Source organism: Gracilinanus agilis, chromosome 4, assembly GCF_016433145.1.
Source record: "Gracilinanus agilis isolate LMUSP501 chromosome 4, AgileGrace, whole genome shotgun sequence".
NCBI classification, from domain to species: Eukaryota; Metazoa; Chordata; class Mammalia; order Didelphimorphia; family Didelphidae; genus Gracilinanus; species Gracilinanus agilis.
The window spans coordinates 97018506-97038675 of record NC_058133.1 but is presented as its reverse complement, the minus strand read 5'-3'; the positions used below and the strand labels follow the sequence as shown (position 1 = coordinate 97038675).

Sequence of the window (20170 nt, the reverse complement as noted above, 5' to 3'; positions counted from 1 at the left end):
GAATCTTCCAAGAATAGTGTATATTCAAAATTGGTCATCAACTTATTTGGGGATATTTTGCTACTACAGAATGTCTACTCTTCCACTATACTCTCACCCTTTGCCTTTTAAGGCACTACTAACATGCCCATTTTAGTTCTCATATTTGCCTTATTATTCTTTGTTAGTATTTTGCTACAACTTCATCTATCTCCTTATTAAACATTAATATCCTTCAAAGTTTTGTCTACAGATTCTGTACTTTCTCCATAATTTTGGTGATCTCTTCAGCTCCTATGAGCTCAAATAGCTCTATGCAGATTACTCTCAAAACTACATATCCAACCTTTGTCTCTTTCTTGAACTCTAGTTCCATTTTACCATCAGCTGAACATTTCCAAACAAATTTCATATTAATATGCTAGACTTATCATATCTAATATTAAACCTATTCCATTTCTGCAAAACTCTTCCTTCCTCCCCATTTTTCTTTTTCAGTTGAGGATACCTTCCATCCAATTACACAGGTTTACATACTGTGAGTCATCCTTCACTTTTGCCTTTCCTGTACTTCAAATATTGAATAAATGTCCATGTCTTGATTATTCTACTTTCATGATATTTCTCCTATCTTTCCCTCTTATCCTGAAAGTCATATAGCCATTACCCTACTTCATGCCCACATAAACTCTTGCCTGTACTATTGAAATAGACTCTTAATTGTCCTGGATGCTTCATCCTACTTTGTCTCCAAACTATCCTCCATACATCAGCCAAATTACCATTCCTAATACACAGATATGATAATGTCATTTGTCCACTCAAATAATCCAGTTCTCTGTTTCTGATATTAAAAAATTATTGGCCTGGAATATAAGGTTTCCTACCATCTGACTCCCATCTGCCTTTCCAAATATTTCATATTAGTTTCTCTCCTACAATCTACATTCTAGCCAAACTGGACTAGTAACTGATTCTGGATGTAACATGATTCCTCTCATATCCAGGACTTTGAATGGGCTATCTCTCAAGTCTAGCACATATTTCTTCCTCATCTTTGCCCCTTAACATGCTAACTTTCTTCAAGTCAGTTTCTACCTTCAAAAAAAGATTCATATGAGTATTATATAATAAATGCTCATATTCATACTATTACAAGGTTTTGCTTTTTTGTGAGGGGGAACTTTGTGACATCTTTTCACAGAAGCATGAAAATATAGGTTGAAACAAAGGCCAAAACAAGAAAACATTAAAAACATATTTAGACAGAATGTGGTGTTTTTAAAAAAGTTAAAAAAAAGATTGCATTGTAATATTCTTAGTTCTCATAGTGTCATTTCTGAATTATTCAGATGAGGTATAAGTATAAAGTAAGTAATAATATTTGTTTCTTTAAGTATACCAAATCTCAAGCATATGAATAACACATACATAGAAGCATTTACTAGTTCAATAATGTTTCCCTTGCTCAGAAATTTCTTTTTCTTTTTCTTTAAATTTATTTATTGGAAATGTACATACACTCAATTTACAAGCCATTTTGTGGGTGAGGGAAGAAGGTAAGGAGGGCTTGTGATTAAAAGCTATAGTTTCTAGAAAATAAACTACATCTAACAATGCAGATCAGCAACAATTCTTCAATTTTCAGTGTTAGAGTGTAGCTTTGGATATAGAGAGGCCAAGTGATTAAGTTATTTTTCTCAGTCATAACTGCAATATGTTTTGGAGCTTTCAACCAACAAGCTTAGTTTCTTTGGATCAGAGTTGTGATTTTCCTGGTTTAGCAAACAACCATAAAGAAATTCAATGTTGATTGGATATCAGCTATGCAATTCAAAGCCTTAGAGGTTTTCCTGGGAAAACAAGATGTTAAATGACTTGCTGAGGCTCATAATAGCTAGTTGGTTTCAGAGGCACAATTTAAACTGAGGTCAGCCTTCTATAATTTTTGTCTATCTATATAGTATATCATGCATGCTACCTCATGGTTATAAACCATAACAAAAGAAAAAATATATAACATTTATAGTTACATATCCAAATTATATTTGTCTTTCAGAGTAGTATGTCCTAAGAGGTACCTGTTAAAAGACAGTCATATTGTGTCTTGAATTGATGCAGAGTGCCTATATCAAGGAAATCATTGATTCTTGGTTGCAATGAAAAACAAATAAATGCAATTTCAGGTCATGGTTTCTGATTTCAGTGAATATATAATCATTGGAAAAGAATCTGACTTTATAGAATTAGCACTCTTAAGCAGCCACTGCCCTGGTTCAAGTTCTCACCCACTTTTGCCTACACTATTGCAATTTTCCCAAATTGCAGTTCTTCCTCAAGCATTTTTCCATTTCAATTCATTCTTCATACAATTACCAAAGTAGTTTTCTTAAAGTACAAATCTGATCATTTCTCTTTTCTAATCAGTAAATTCTAGTGGCTCCCAATCATCTCCAAGATCACATAAAATTTCAGTTTGACTTTCAAAGCTCTTAACAGTTGGAACCTAACTTATCTTTACCGTAAGACCACATATGGCTTCCCTTCATGTACTTTATAGAGTAGCCATGCTAGTGTTTTTACTGCTCTTTATACCCATAAGTCTATTTTATGTCCCCATCCCTTTGCACTTGTGACCCTTTGTGACTTTACATTTCTTCCTGACCTCTGCCTCATAAGAACTCCATGTTTCTTCAAGATTTAGTTTAAATACCACTTTCATTAAGCCTTTCCTGATGACCTTATTTACTAGCACTTCCTCTATATAAAATTATCTTTTAATTTTTTTGGGAGGGGAAGGGATATATATTCGGCATTTACCTCTCTATGAATATCTCTCCTAATCATTTATAACTTACATGAGGGAAGATATTGCTGTACTTTTGGCTGCATCCCCAGTACTTTCATCTTTGTACCAACTAGCACATGTTGCCTATCACAGAGGGAACAGCAAATGTTTATGGAGTATTGTTATATTGAAAATCGGGGAGCTGAGAGTTTCAACCTTGATTGACTGGTGAGGACTGTTGGATCTTAGAATGTTCCCAGAGGCCATGAGTACAGGGGAGAAAGCAGTTGGCCAGTGGGTATAAATACCCTGGTAGCCCTGGATTTTGGTTCCTTTCACTTCCCTTGTACCTGAGATCTGTGGATCCTGGTTTTGGGGGGATTGGTGGCTTGCTTGGCTCAACCTTGCAAGAACCTCCTGTCTTGTACCTGACTAACATTGCCAACCTGTACCCAGACCATCAATCTTCTTATTCTACTGTCCCTAGATATTTAGGAATTCAAATCATCTGTAGTTATATAGGTATTCCAGGGCCGGGGAGGAATCCGGGAGGTGGGCAGGAGAAGAACAGGGTGGAAAAGGGGTGGATCCTGAAGGCTGTATAGGCATAACATCTAGCAGGAAGAAGAAGCTAAAAGACATCAAGCAGCAGCTTGCTTGCTCTGGTTTGGCTGTGGCCAGGCTGAGCCAGAGGAGGTAACTAACCAGACTCAGTTACCTGCCTACAGCTCTGAGGGTTTATTATTATCAATTAGTTAGGGTTTCCCAATTCCTTTACCCATTTCCCAATACTCTATCTTTGCTAAAATATAGATAAACTATTCAAGTACCTTCCTGGAGTGGTTGTTTCATACCTTCTTTGGGAAGGGAACCACGCAGTCAGATAAACCATTACCAAGGCTAATAGAGCCCAATATCTATCATCAATCAACCTCAGGTGGGACCTGAAGGGATACCATCCATTGACCTGAAGGATCTTGCCTGGGCAGTGTTATAAAGGAGGGAGGTGGTACAACATCTAGCTAGGAGGCAAGCCTCAATTGATCTTGCACTAGCCACATATCTGGACTCCACTGCTGTCACACAATTACCAGTGGTAGTATCCAGTTTACCATCTCTCTTCCTCCATCTATCTAGCCCATTTATTTTATAACAATATTCAAGAAACTATTTTACAGAACCTTGGTGCCTTAAATCTCAAGAATTTTCAGACTAGACTATGACATGATTAATGGTAGCAAAGATCAGTGAAATTATTTTGAAATCTTGGTTTATTAGGCATTAAAATATATAAACAAGAATAAATAAAAGAACTAAATTAATTCATTTTGAATTGGGAATCAGGATATTCTTGACTATGTCACAGTATATCTATGGTTTGTGCAAATTTGGACTCAAATGTTCTCAAAAGTGGCATAGAAAATCAGATCACAATAAATAATATGCAAATAGATTCCATAAGTTTTAATTCAGTGGAATATGTAATTATGTTTCCAGAGAAAATATCTTGGAATTTTCGAAGGGAATAATTATAAAATAATATGCACTTGAGAGAAATTTCCTTTTCTTTCTTTTTTTTTTTGCAATAGAGTTAGAAAATTCCTGGTCTATTCTATTAAGTGAGTGATGCCTACATTGGATTCATACTACAAAACTAAGAAAAATAGATATGTTGACTTACCACTTTTATTAAATAAGCATTCATTTCATAGTTTTCAAAGTAGGTCAAAGTATGAATAAAACTTACAATTACATCTTGGAAGAGGTGACCAGCCTTCACTTGTACATGTTGCCTTATTCCCAGTAAGGGGTGGGTAAAAGCCAGTTTTGCATGAGTAGGAGATTTCTTCATTTCCTCTATATTTCTCTCTCAGATTGTTTACATTGCCATTAGTCAAAATTGGAGGCTCACATGTGACCTCTAAAGAGAAATATGTGATTATTTCAAATAAGGGATAAAGGTTATTAAACTGCTAAAAGTACCAAGCCTACTCAGATAACACAATAGATTTTAATTCTCACAAAGAGCATTTAAGCTTTTCATTCAGAATGGTAAAATCATGCTATATTCTAATAACTGTTTTTTTTCTGATAATCAGTATATGTACCAAAGATAAATTGATAATTTTTATATCACTCAAATAGAAAAAACATATTGAACTCAATCTTTTCTTATAAGGTATTTTATAATTGTTCTATACCTCAGAATAAACATTTTGAATATAATTTTTTCATACATAACACATTAGAAAGATTGATGTTTTTAGCTTCTTGACTATAGGCTTTTAAAATATTTTGGATGAATAGAAATTTATTGTTTTTAATAGACATGAATGATATATTTTCTCTACTTATATTTCATACCTTATATGAGCATGGAATTGGGGCAATACCACTTGTTATTTTGACATGATTGTGCAGGAGGATTTAGAAATCTTGCTGCATCACTGAGTCTGATACATGCACCGAACTTACACAATTTCTTCCCTATATCTTCCCTTCCTCCAATTTTTTCTCAAATATATTGTGAGTGCTATTTATTCAGACTCTTTGTAACTTCTACCTACAAGTCATAATTTTGTCTGCAAGAATAACAAAAAATAAATCCCCTCTTTCATGTGAGAATCATTCAGTGTTAGAAGATCACTACCACATCATACTCTGTTTCTTTCTTCTACAAGTTAAAGACATTCAGATCTTTAAATCGTTCCTTTTATGACATAATTTGAAAACTCTTAAACATTCTATTTACTCTCCCTTTGGATACGCTCTCATTTGTCACTAGCCCTCTTAAAATGTGATCATCAGAATGAACCACAACATTTGAAATTCAGTCTTCCCAGGGAAGACCCCAGTAACTACTCTCTGTGGGTACTACTATACTTCTTTTAATACTGTTTGGATTAAGTTTGTGGTCAATTAAAACTTCTTGTCTTTTTCAGATAACCTGAATGCCAAAAAAAGAATTTACCTATTTGTATAATTTTCTAGATGTAAATTGTATTAGAAGCAAAATCCTGTAGATAAAAGGAATCAGGAGACTGAGTCCTATTTATATGTGTAATTACAGAGCTAAGTGACCTGGAAAAAAGTCCTTCAACTTCTCTAGCTCCAAGTTTCCTTATCTGTAAACTATAGAGGCTAGACTAGATCTGCATTGCTTAAGACATGGCATGTGGGCAAAGCTGAAGCTGTCTGCTCTGTTCTCCCTCTTCCTAGCACCAGAGGAGGGTATTTTTTGCCTGCCCCACCCCTCTGTCTAGCCACCCAAAGCAAGCACTTTCTCCTTCAGCTCTCTCCAGAAACACTGGGGCTAACAGAAAGTTTGAATTGGCCCTTTGGGCACTCAAACTCAGAAGAGGTTCACCTATGCTGGAGACAATATTTAAAGTCATTTCAACTTCAATAATTTATTACTGATAGCTTTTATCTTACTGGTTTCAATCAAGTCAAGATAACCTTTTGGTTGGGAGGAGGGAAGAATTCTTAAAAATCAACTAAACATGAAATTGTTTGACTAAAGAAATATGATTTGAGATAATAAAGAAGCAAAATATAACCTCTACAAGATATCTCTGGAGTCCAACCACTTTCAGTGCAAATGGCATCTCCTCGTTCACTGGGCATATAGCCTAGATCACAATTGTATTGTATTCGTTCATTATCCTTGTAACTTGGCTTCCGTATAGATAACAGGTTCCCATTCTGAATATTTGGTCTTTGACATATAATTTCTAAATAGAATGGAGAAAATAGCAAAATGTTCTTTAAATGACTTATAGGATCATGTTAAAACAAATAAATAAAGTAGAGACAATACTGAAAGAAAAAAATAATATTCTAGCTAAAAAAAATAAAGTCACATAAGTTTTTCCACTCATCTACTTGGTATTCCATTTGCCTTTCTTTTATATCTTTCTTTTATCATCTTTCTTTTATATCTGTTGAGTTAAAACATTTTGACAAAATGCATTACATTGCTAAAAGGTTAGATTTAAATAAGTTTGTGGGCTCCAAAGAAATAGCAGACTATATATATATATGTATATATATATTTATTTTTTTTAAACCCTTAACTTCTGTGTATTGGCTCCTAGGTAGAAGAGTGGTAAGGGTGGGCAATGGGGGACAAGTGACTTGCCCAGGGTCACACAGCTTGGATGTGTCTGAAGCCAGATTTGAACCTAGGATCTCCTGTCTCTAGACCTGACTCTCAATCCACTGAGCTACCCAGCTGCCCCCAGCAGACAATATTTTAAGTGCACATATCTTCTGCAATATTTTTCACAAATTAGAATAAAATGTGTTTCTGGTATCACCACTATCAGAAAAGTATGGTTGGATATAAGAAATCATGTTATGCTGCCAATAGTTCTGATGAGGGCTCAATCTAAGACTTCTTACATTAACACAAAGCATTTGATATTAATAAACATTCTTTGCTTATAGGTAAATCTCCTTGCAGGACATAGGGAATTATAGAGGGAAGAAGAGAAAGTGAGAGAAGTAAACATGTTTTGTGTGCCTAAAAAAAGGTTTTATGGTGGCCTATGCTATCAAGCGGAGATCTTATGGAGAGTATCAGTGAATTTAGTGATAGAGATAGCACGAGTTCCTTAAAAGCTGTATCTCTGCTCATTTTAAAGACATTCTTTATTCTTCTGAGTGTGTTTTTTATCAAGTTTACAGGTAGGGCTTGTAGACGTAAGTCATGGCATTTTGATCTAAAACTCATACAAATAATGTATAAGTTATAAGACATTATTTATTGAAGAAATTGCTATATTTGATTTATACCATACCCAATCAAAAGAACTGGCTGACTGGTGAATAATTTTAGAAAATATTTGAATATTCCACAAACATAGAATAAAAGGATCACTATACAAAGTGACTCCATACTTTTCAACTCCTTTCTCAGAGCTGTGTTTTCTGTAGTTTCAAAATAAATTGACCAAAAAGGGCTGTCTTCTATTTATAGAGGAAAACAATGACTAGAATATTTTGTTTAGACAATTTTAAAACAATTTCTAGATTAAGGTATCTAGCAATATTTTCAAGCATAGAGAGGACAATGGCATTAAAATATAATTTAGAGAATAGTTATTTTTTCTAGATCATTCAAAGTGATTTAATATACTTACTATGATCTAAGAGTTTACACCAAACTCTGACTCAGAAATTTTCAGTCCTATTTAAAGATTGCACACTGGCAAGTATCCAAATTAATGGTAAAAAATCAGTTGAGTTTTTTTTTTTACAATTTTTTGTCAGACTACAATGAAGAAAGCTGATAATACATTTAACATTACTGTAATGTTCATTATTTTGTTCATTAATATTATGTTTTTTTCTGATAAAAGAGTATGTGGAGAATATGCACTAAAATAAGTAGATTTATCTTCATCCTATTTACTTTTGAGTTTAAGATGTTTTTTAGATACTATGTTGGAGAATTAAATTAAGGAGGAAAATTCAAGGTGAGAAGGTAAACTAGAGAGGAAAATATGTTCTAAGAGGCTACTTAAATACTCTAGGCAAAAGGTAATCATGATGTGAATTATGCTCACAGAGTAGGAAAGTAAGGAGGGCACATATACAACAGATATTTTGGAGATACTATTAACTACACTAGGGGTGTAGATTGTATTAGCAAGAAGGTAAAATGTGATATTGGGTTTATAAGCAGAGAGTAGGAGAATTATAGTGCTATTGAGGGTCATGAAAATAATAGAATTTGGAGTCCAGGGCAATTAAAGTTTTCCATTTTAGACTTATATTGAGTTCCCAGTGAATTCTGTAAGGAAAAGTGGCCAATAGGCAGTTTGATAACCCAGACTTGAAAGAGACTTCAGATAAGAGAATTGGGAACTGATTACTCATTGGTTCTAATCATCTGCATAAAAGGAGATATGGGACTAGGTGAAAATTTAGAGAGAAAAAAACAAGAGGAATGAGAAAGTTTTTGTTAAGGCTAGTAGATGGAGGAAAATGAACCAATCAAGAAGTTAGAGAAGGACTAGACAGGTTAAAGATGACCAAGAATATTACTGATAAAGGAATTAGAGAATTTCAAGAAAGGAATATTGAACCAACCCAGTTAAATACTATAAAGAAAGTCAAAGAAATGAAGACTGAGGAAAAGCAACTGAAACTAGTGATTAAAAGGTCATTGAAACCTTTTGAAGAAGTAATTTTAATAGAGTGATGAAGCAAAAAGATACAGGGATAATATGTGATGAAGGAAATGAGGAGAAATTATAGAATATTTCATAAAGAAATTTATAAAGGAAAGGAAAAATAATAATGGGGTGGTAGTTGTAGGAGTAGTAAGATAAGGAGGTACTTTTAAGATAGGGAAAAATGAAATTTAAAAAAAATGTATTTTTAAGAGATACATGCTAGCCTTATACTGCTAATAATTGCATTGCCCAGAAAAGAGATATCTTAATTATCAATGAAAAGAAAGTTAGCTCCTGATACATTACATGTGTGATTTTTAATTAATGATAGAAAAATCATAAATGTGTAGGATCAAAGTCTTATCATCTTGATAAATATATTTTTAGAATTCTCTTGATCTTATATACACAATCTAAAAAAATTCTAAATTGCATGATAAGGAAAAGATAGAAAAGAAAAGCAAACTTTTCTTACCTATACATGTTGGTTCTTGTGCACTCCAATCACCATCTGTTGAGCAGTGTATTTTTCTTTCTCCCTTCAGTGCAAAGCCTGGGTTGCAACTAAACTGTATTACTTGGCCAAAAGTAAATTCCTGATCTAGATCAAGTGAACTTGTGACAATTCTTCCGTTCTCTGGTGCTGTCACTGCTGAACATTTAATCACTAAAAGCATAAATACACACTTATAAATGTACTTTCATAATTTGCAATGTCTATTGTAAAGAATAAATTTATAGTAAAATGGGTTTGTAAAAAACCAAATTACTTGAATATTTTAACTATAAAGACTTTGACATAAAAGTGATCAGTGGTGTCTCATAAAATAATGATATGTGCATTTTTCTTGGAGTGGCTGTGAAGTTTTTTGGAATGGCAGTAAAATTTGTTACTTATACAATCTTTACAGCAATAAACAAATATTTCTTTGAAGAACCAGTTTAAATGAACACTTGAAGACAGAAAATGAAAAATATATTTAATGTTATTAGTAGTCTCAATAAATGCTTACTGATCATTTATTCTTTATAATGTAATTATAATCTAAAGAAAGTATCACAAATATTTATAACAATAGTTTATATTATTGAACTTATATTTGTGATGGGCCTGGGAAATTCCCATGAGTGAGTTGATGGGGTGCTGCAGTGAGTGTTTGGGGAGAGCCCCACGCCCAACTGGTTGCCAGGGTAGGATGGGCTAGGAGACAGGTTTCAGTACATTTATGGCCTGCAGAAATGGCTGAATTGCAACTTACAGTGAAAAGATGGCAGGCTGAGAGCTTAAAAAAGACAGAGTAGAGAGACAGAGAGACATGCAAAGTCCATTAGGCACAATTGAGTCCAGAATTATGGGAGCCTAGGGGGCTGTGAATGGGATCACAGATTCCATTTTATTGAGCACATTAGTCCAATATTTATGCAGTTTCTACACTCTGCGATCAAAGGAAAACAATAATCAAAAGCACACATCCTTGGTGCCCATCAGAGTACAGAGGCATCACCTGTATTAAGGAATATATACTCTTCACAAATAGCAATCTTCAAAGCCCTCTGTGATCTGTCATTGCTGGCATAAGGATTTTTTAGAAGTACAAAGCAGTAAGACATGGCTGATATGTAGAAGGCTACTGTCTCAGAGATAGGGCTCAAGTTTGTGAGAATACGTTAGGTACTAAGCATGTTCTGAGCCAAGCCAGGTATTCTTTAGAAAATAATTTGTAGACCTACAAGGTCAGGACCAGTTCTTGCCAGAGTCTGAGGGAGATCTGCAAAAATGTCTTTTCTGGCTGCTTTTGTCTCAGTGAGCCCAGAATATCTTTATGGACTTGTCAAATATTTATAATATTTTTCCTTACTTTAATTTAAAAAAAAATTATGTGATTGTTTTCCTTGAACTTGGGTGCTATTGGAAAGAGCACTGAAGTTTGAGTCAGACAACTTAGGCTCAGATGTTGCCTTTCATTTTCTAGCTGTGTGAATTTGGGAGGTTATTTAATCTCTTCAGACCTGTTTCTTTAGTTGTAAAATGAGGTGGTTCGACTAGACCCTAAGGTCTTTCCCAGGTCTAAATCTATGATTTATGGTCTATGATAATCTTCAGTGTTCCTAAATGTCTGAGCATAATGGCATTATTCGGGATACAAGTCCTTATGATATTTGTAGGTGTTTTAAGTTATCAAAATACTAAGAAATTTAGTTGTCCAAAGATTAATCACTTATTCTTTATAAATGGCTATCAATTCAAATAATAATAAATTTTGCTTTTTTATGTAGCATAGAAGTTTTATCATTGATATGTAGAAATATTAAGTGTGAGAAAGTATTTATTAAAAGTACTTATTAAATTCAACAAAAAATGTACTTGTTCAAATGTACCTTCACAGAAAGGGACATCATTGCTCCATCCATCTGCCTCACATACACGGAAATTAAATGGGCTTACCAACTGATATCTGCAAATATAAAACAATTGAAAGTGAGATGATGTATGTATGTGTTTTGAGAAGCCTCTGATGTTCTTTTAAATAAATAATAACAGAACCAAGAAAATGCTGTGCACAGTAACAATAATGTATGATGACCAACTGTGAATGACTTAATTATTTTCAACAAAGCAAGGATCCAGCACAACTCCAAGAGAATCATGAGGAAAAAAGATACCCACCATCATACAAGAAAGAGATAGAATCTGAATGAAGTTTGAAATGTAAAACTCTTCAATTTATCTCCTCCATGGACTTTTGTGTAGTATGAGTAGTCTATGTCTTGTTTCACAAAAGGAGAAACATAAATACATATACAATAATGTATGTCCAATCTATATACTATTATCTGCCTTCTTGTGGAGTTGGGAGGGGTAGTGGGGGGGGGAGAATGAGATATAGATTTTTAGACATAGCTAATGTGAGAATCTTTATATTTGTATAATTTGGATAGGCATAATTATTATAATTTATTACATATAACAAATCATACATATATTGTTATTATGTTACATATGATATTTTATATATAAATAAAAATAAAAGGTAATTTGAAAAATAAATATGTAGCAACTGAACATGATTTAGCTTATTGTCTCCTTTTTAGTAGAGATAAACTTATATAGCACAATAATATAGTAATCATTGATAATAATACCTTACATTTATATAGCACTTCATGTTTTGCAAAGTGCTTTACAAATAGTTCATTTTATCCTCAGAACAAGCCTGAGAGGTAATTATTATTATGATCTTCACTTTGCAAATAAGAAAAATGAGACAGGCAGAGATTTAATAACTTGCCAGGAATCACCCATCTTCTAAATGTCTGAGGGCAAATTTGAACTTAGGTCTTCCTGATTCCAGATATAGCATTTTAAGCATTGTGCAACTAATTCATGCCATGCCTCTTGATTCTAAGCAACTGTTGCCTGTTCTTGATTAAACTCTTCATAGGCTCTCTAAGCAAAGTTGTTGGGGGTAAAGCAAAAAGGTAGAATCAATGTGCTTGGAGTCATTAGATCTCTTGACCTTGTGTGGATATTTGTGAAGCATGAAGGTTGCCAATCAATTATTAGTTCGCTGTCACTGAATAATTGATCTACTTTCTCTTCCATTTATACATCTCCCTGATGGAATTCTTTATATCACTAGCCTTGCCCAGACTTTTCTTGATAATACATCATCTTTATCATGCACCCCTTCATTGCCCTTTGGATGAACTACAGTCTTAATTCTGAGGAATTCAGTCATAAAGCAGTAGTAAAAAGATACTGATTTTTTTAAAAATTGGTCTTTCACAGAGTCAAAAAAACACCGAAAAATTTCCAAAAGAAATTCCTCCTCATTTTCTCTTCCTATTATACTTTGAGCCCATTTCTTTGCACATTCTGAAGATCTTCTAAATTTCTTCAGGGTGAAACTTTGGTCTTTATGTACCCAGTACTTACCATAATAGTTGGAATACAGTAGATGCTTAATAATAGAATGATCAAAAACTATTATGTACCATTATATGCTATGAAAACTCACAAAATAAAAGAAATATAAATTTGCAAATATAAAATACCCACACTAACAGGAGAGTAGAGATCTTAAATAATTCAATTTTTTAAAAAAGAAACAAAAATAGGTATAATGGAAATGCCATAGTAGCAGAGGGGACATATTGATGGATTCACAAGAGAATTCTATCAAACCTTTAAAGAATAATTCACAACCATACTACAAAAATAATTTGATATGAACTTTAACTTCTTTCCCTGAGTGCTAAAACAAAGAAATCAAAACACAGTTGGCTCTAAATTGACTCTGAATTAGTCTTGCCTAGTTCCCAGAAACTAACTCCTTTGACTGAAGATTTCATTTAAGAGGACAATCAAGTCTAAAGAAAAAGGAACCCACTAGAGCAAACCTAGCCCTAGCCTCTGGCTAATGCCATCTTGCTGAAGTTTCTGTGAGTTCAGAATACAATCTTTTAAAAGACTATTTAACCACCTCTTCATTTATATCTTATTGGAGACGCCAAATACAATGGTGCATGATGCTGTAAGGGAACCTATGTGGCAAATTTCTGATTGAAATTAAATATCCTTTATTATAACTACTTGGGGAGTTGGGTTTTTTAAGGTTGACACTCAGTCTAAGAACGAAAGTATCCTACCAGATTTCTTTAATGAAATCCATAAGGTTTAATGCCCTAAACTAAGAAAGAGTAAAGCACAGAACAATATTATTAATGAATAAAAACTCAGAAAATCTAAATAAACTCTTGTAAAATAGACCACAACAAATTGTCTAAGAAATCATTCATTATTAACAAGATGGATATATACCTGATTTGCAAACCTGGCTAAACAATTGGAAAACAATTAACACAGTTAATAAGCGTATTAAAAACAAAAACAACTAAAACTACATGATTTTTTTCAACAGACAGAAAAAGCCTTTGACAAAGTAAATGAAATATTTATGCTAAATTTTAAAATCTTATAGACAAATAGAGTTCTTTTTTTAAAAAACCTTGCCTTCCATTTTAGAATTAATATTGTATATTGGTTCCAAGATGGATGAGTGGTAAAGGCTATGCAATGAGGTTTAAGTGACTTGCCCATAATCATACAAATAAGGAGTTACTTAGGGCAAATCGATCCCAAGAACTCCCATCTCTAGGCCTAACTCTCAACCCATTGATCCATCTACCTGCCCTTGGGATCTTTTTTAAGTCATAAAAAATCTATCTAAATCCAAAAGCATTCGTTATATACAAGAGGAGCAAATTAGAAGCTTTTTCAATAAATAAAGGAGCAAAGTGAAGATGTCCACTCCCCCATAATAATTTTATATAATTTATTAATATTAATAATACAACAAGAGAAAGAAATGAAAAGTATGAAGATTGAAAATGAGATAAAAGTATTTTTAATTGTTGATAACATTATGCTTTACTTGGAAAATCCTAGGGAAATAGTAAAGATACTGATTGATTTAATTAGTAGCATCAGGAAAGTTTCAGGTTATAAAATAATCTATCAAAGTGTAATGATTAAAGTTTTCTTGGAGACTGTATGTTAAATTATAATTATTTAATAGTAAAAGTTGGAGAGAGAAAAAGAAAAAGATCACCTCTTTAGCTTTAATTTAAAAAAGTTTCCAAGCCCCACTGGTACTTAAGCCTAAACCAGATTGCCTGCCAGATAAGATAACACCATTGCAATTAGATGCTGAGAGAGACTCCTAGCTCTGGTGCCAGGATCAAAAAAGTCTCAGATACATCCCAGTTCCCTTTTTTATAAGGCCAATGACATCTCTTCTCCTGCTTCTCTGATTGGCCTGGTTTAATTTCAGTTGAGTCCTCAGCTAGATAGCATGGGGACTTTTGAATACATAGCTCCAAGACTTTTACTTGCTGCCTCATCTCTTTCACAGCCAGTCAAAGGAAAGGCTGTTATCAAGAATCTGGTTTTCAAACTGAATAAGTGAACAATGTAAATTACATTTACACAAAAGATCAACAACATTTCCATGTAATAATAACAAATTCTCAGATGCAGTAACAGAAAGGAAAATTTCATTACAAATACCTATAAAATGCATGATATTTAGTATTCTATTTACCAGATCACACAAAATACTTATATATATATTCAACCACAAAGTCCTCCTTAAAGAAATGAATTACAACTTAAATAGCTGGAGGGATATTCAGTGCTCATGACTGGACCATTCCAAAATTTTAAAAAATGACAGTATTTCCAAAGTTAACTTACAGTTCTAATGTTATGTCAATCACATTATCAAAAGAGTACTTTAGAAAACTTGCTGAAACAGCAATGGAGTTTATTTGGAAAAACATAAGATCCACAATGTCTGGGGAATTTTTTAAAGGTAGGGATGAATGAAGAATAATATTTTCAGAATAGTACCTCTAGATCTCAACCTATTTTATAAATCAATGGTCAACAAAACTATAAAGTACTGTTTTAAAAAATATAAAGATCAATGGAACAGACTAAGGAGAATAAAAAACAATAGAATTAAGTAATCTGATATTTGAAAAATTAGAAAACAAATTAATGAGGAAGGAACTACTTATGTCATAAAATCTGCTAAGAAAGCTGGAAAGAAAATTAGCAAAAATTACATGCTGTGAAAAGATTCTGGATTCTGACTTTGTTTGTGAACTACCTTTCCCCCCTGACTTACAGTAAGAAGACAATTCAATTATCAGTAAGTTTGTGTGGGAACAATATCCTTGACACATCTGTAATACATTATAGTTGATTCTAGAAGTCTCATTTTATCAGCAACTAGAAAGCCAGGTCAGAGCAGCCTCAGGAGCCTTCTAACATTGTTGTGACCTCCAGACAGTCCAAACATTCTTGGGGTTTTTCAAAATATCTGTTCCCTGAATCAAGCAACATCAGTGTCATAGGTCAAACAGTATTCTGAGAAGCCCCTCTTACCTTCCCTTGACTATGCTTTTTACCTGACCCTTCTCTAAAACTCTATAATTTGCCACCAGCAGCAGTCTCTGAGCAGCTAAAATTAAAATTAATTTATTCTATATACCCATGACTGTACTTTCAGAAAATAAATGCCTTTGCTTTCATATCAATAGGCCTCAGTTTTTCCTGCATAGGTTCTTTTTGGTCTTTCAGAACTAGATGTTTTTTGACAGCATTGATGTCAGAAGTAGGATTTCATAGTGGATCAAACTACTGACTAGACTGAACAAAACATGGGAGACTTATACCAGTAAGGGCAGTTTGGGTCCATCCCTTCCTTTGCCTTCAGAGTAATGAATGCTTCTCTCCCTATCCAAATCCCTGGACCGCCACCTTAGTTAAGTCCCTCTTGCTCTGGCTCTGTTCTCTGAAAGCAGCTATTTGGATCCCTGAACACCTTCATTAAGATAATATTTTTGCTGTGAATTATATATAAAATAAATCTCTTTGATATTCTGTCCTCAATGTAAGACAGAGTTTAAGATCTGATTATACTTGCAAGTACAATGAGGTTATTTTAACAACAATAGCTTATTATATATAATTCAGCATATTTTGAGTTAACCTAATTTTGAACTTAAACTAGAAAAGTCTTATTTATCTCAGTGATTTCATTTGACTTATACATGGTACCTATTTGCTATATAGATCTTTAATAAAATGTATTTCACTGATAAATTTCCAACTTATGAACATTATGATTTCATGTTAGCTGTAGAAAGTTTACTTGTAGAAAGGAAATTTGGAAATTCATTTGACTAAATTAATATCATTTGTTTAGTGTTGTTTAGTTTTAAAATACAAGATGTGATTATTATTATCATGCTTTTAAGTTTGCTTGTGTTGTAAATCCTAGAAATCCATTATGTAAGAGATTCTGTTAATGGAATGATAAAATTATTTCATTAGAAATTTTATTTCTGTTTGATTTGGGTAATGTGGAATTGACTGAATTATTTTATTTTTACAAATTGTATTTTTTCAGTTTTCATGTCAATACAATTTTTTAGTATTGTGTTCTGATAATTTGTAATTCATGCTCTCACTCTATTTGACTCAGTTCGCTACATATTTGAGAAATGAGAGAAAAAAATTGCTATAAAGATTTTTTTTCCTATTTTGTCATTTGACTTTTTTTTAAAGCCTTACTTTCTGACTCTGAATCAATATTGTGTATTGGTTCCAAGGCAGAAGAGTAGGCAGGGGTAGTGTAAAAGATGGGGCACCAGGGTGTATTAAAATGTGACCTAAATGGTTTGTGGGTCCACACTGGGTTGAAGGAGAGACAGGACCAACCAGGATAGGGAGACCAAGGTTCACTGCCAAGCTCCTGTTAACTGTCAGGAATGGCAGTTAGGCCAATGGTCACCCAGCCCACCACTAGGCCAGGGTCTATGGAACCAGCAGGCAAAGGTAAAGGTTTTTAACAGTTTGAGGATAACTAAATAAAAGATGGGATAGGGGATTCTACACTAGAAAACCTAAGAGGCAAACCACAGGGGCAAGGGGAGGATTTGACTACTCTAATCTAATTGACCTAAGCCAGGCAGGGCCCAAAGGAACAGTTCTGGAGTCACTGGAAAGGCTGCTTCAAACCTGGTTCCAGCCAGGTTTGACCAGCACAGCTAAAGGGCCTGAGAGTGGCTTTGGGGCTCACGGTTATCCAAGGATGATCACAGGATGCCAAGAGACAAGGTGGTCCAAGGTACCCAGGTAGGGAGAGTGTGCTTGAGATGCTGTCCACCAGATCCAAACCCCTTCTTCACTTGGTGCAGCTCTGCAGGTCTTGTCCACTTGCTGAAAGCCTCCACCTCTCAGGATCCCAGGGAATCAGGATGCAGGTTTTTCCTTAACTCTGAGATCTCCCAGGGCTAGCAACAGTTTGTGCCAACCACTAATGGAGTCTCTCTCAGAGCACAAGCCCTACTTCCTTCTCCTTCATTCCATCTTGGAATCCTCCAGCCCTTCCTGCTAGGTCCAACACTATTAATTAATTAATTACTAAATGAACCCTCACAACAGTAGGCAATGGGGATTTAGTGACTTATTCAAGATCAAATAGCTAGGAAGTGTCTCAGGCCATATTTGAATCCAGAACCATCTGTCTCTGGGCTTGGCTTTCAATCCACTGAGCCACATATCTGCCTCATTGTTTGTCTTTTAATCTTGGTTGCATTTCTTTTGTTTGTGCAGAAACTTTTAAATTTAATGTCAAAGTTATCTATTTTACATCTCATAATGTTCTTGGTGTCTTGTTTTGATCTAATTTTCTCCCTTATCTGTAGATATGACAGGCACTATAGTGTGCTTCCAAAATATGATAATGGTATTACCCTTAATTTCTAAATCATCTATGCACTTTCCTTTACCTTGGTATATGGCATGAGATGTTGGTCTACGCCTAAATAATTTCTGCCATAATGCCTTCTAGTTTTCCCAGCAGTTTTTTTCAAATGGTGAGTTCTCTTCCAGAAGCATTGTAAACAGAAAATCAATAATTAATAGTTTAATCAATGCCTGAAGTATGAATTTTTTAAAATGTAACTATAATTTAGAGTAAGAATTTAGTCTCAGGCAAAAGTCTGTGTATGTAGCTGAAATAATACCTGAGGTATAATTTCTAAGATGTGCATTGTTAGAATAATTTTAAGTATGTTATCATATTAATCATAAGTTAGTTACTATGTTAATCATTTCAATATATTCAACAATGTACCCTAGAAAAATCCACTTTCATAGGAAGCAGCAGGTCGCCCAGAAGCCACCAAGCTCCAAAGATGGGAAGTCACAGTTCCAGATGAAGCAGAGGAAACACTGGAAATAGAAGTGAAAATCCAACCTGAAAGGAGCAATGGAAATGCTACACTGAGGATTTCCTGCAGGCTGGAGGATAATACTGAGAATTTCCTGCAGGATGGAGAATGGGGAGAAACGGGAAACTTAAAAAGCATGTATGATTTACAAAACAGGGTCTGAGGTTTTGAACTGGGAGAAAAACTGAAGACCTCTGGCCATGTGATTTCTCTGTCACAAGAAAGCCAAAGACCCAGAAAGGTCTCCCAGCATCTTATTTTATAGCATGGAGCTTTGGAGTTGTCAAACTATAGGTTGATATGATGATTTACGATTGTGTGTTGAGTATCTAGTCCATTCTATTGTTCCTCCTCTCTTTTTCTTAGCCAGGACCAGAATATTTTAATGTTGGTGCTTTATAATAAAATTTGAGATCCAGTATAGTTAAGCCACCTTTATTTTTTTGATTCATTGCCTGATATTCTAGACTTTTTGTTCTTCCAAATGTACTTCTTTATTTTTTCTAGCCCTATGAGATAATTTTTGCATATTTTCATATGACACTGAATAAATAAATCAATTTAGGAGGAATTGTCATTTTTATTATATTGGTTTAGCCTACCTATGAACAATTACTGTTTTTCCAGTTCTTTAGACATGACTTTATCTGTGTGAAAAGTGTTTTGTAGTTGTTATCATATAGTTCCTGGGTTTGTTTTGTCAGGTAGATTCCCAGATATTTTATATTGTTCATAGTTGTTTTTTTCAAATAGGATATCTTTTTCTATCTCTTGCTGTTGAGCTTTATTGGTGGTATAGGAAAATACTGATGATTTATGTGACCTTATCTGAAAATGATTGAGTTCTTAGAGATCAGCGTTCTTGTGTTGAATCCTCAGAAGAATTTAATTGGGCATATATTAAAAGAAAAAATATTCAGTGTAGTGAAGATTATTTGAGATATGAATGATAAAAGCAAGTAGTAGAGGGTATGAGAAGTGTTGGATAAGAATATGAAAGAATATGCAGAGGGGCATTTTTTTTTACTAAAAAGGATTTTTAATTACTAATCTTTGTTACACTTCACATGCACTTAACTGTTACCTCTTTGTACACTTTGTACATTTGAGGAGATGCATACAAAAAGTCTAAGCTTATAGGAATAAGAGGAGAAAAAGCAGAAAGTTGTAATCTGTTTATATCAACAGTGTGAGCAATGATTTTAAAGGTAAAAAGTTTGAAAGTTTTATAAAAGCTCACAAGTTTTGAGTTATTGTATTTTAATGCATCTAAGAGCATTTCCTACCTCTCAAAACTCAAAATGAGAAGTTTATGGCTAAATAACTAAGAGACAAAGGTCATCTTGCTAATTATAGAGAGATTGGTTTGGGGATTGAGCCAGAGGAACTTTGGGGAAAAATTATACCTGGTACT

General features: G+C 33.8%; 1 protein-coding gene across 2 annotated transcripts in view; it reads right to left on the bottom strand.

Moving 5' to 3' along the window:
• Positions 1 to 20170, bottom strand: part of CFH (complement factor H) — a 167608-nt gene that overhangs the window by 85225 nt on the left and 62213 nt on the right. For both annotated transcript variants that reach the window (XM_044676386.1, XM_044676387.1), the window contains exons 4-7: positions 11329 to 11405; positions 9425 to 9616; positions 6328 to 6501; positions 4515 to 4688 (exon numbers count right to left, since the gene is read on the bottom strand). In XM_044676386.1, coding sequence (XP_044532321.1) covers positions 4515 to 4688; positions 6328 to 6501; positions 9425 to 9616; positions 11329 to 11405 — 617 coding nt within the window. The remainder of the gene's footprint in view (positions 1 to 4514; positions 4689 to 6327; positions 6502 to 9424; positions 9617 to 11328; positions 11406 to 20170) is intronic.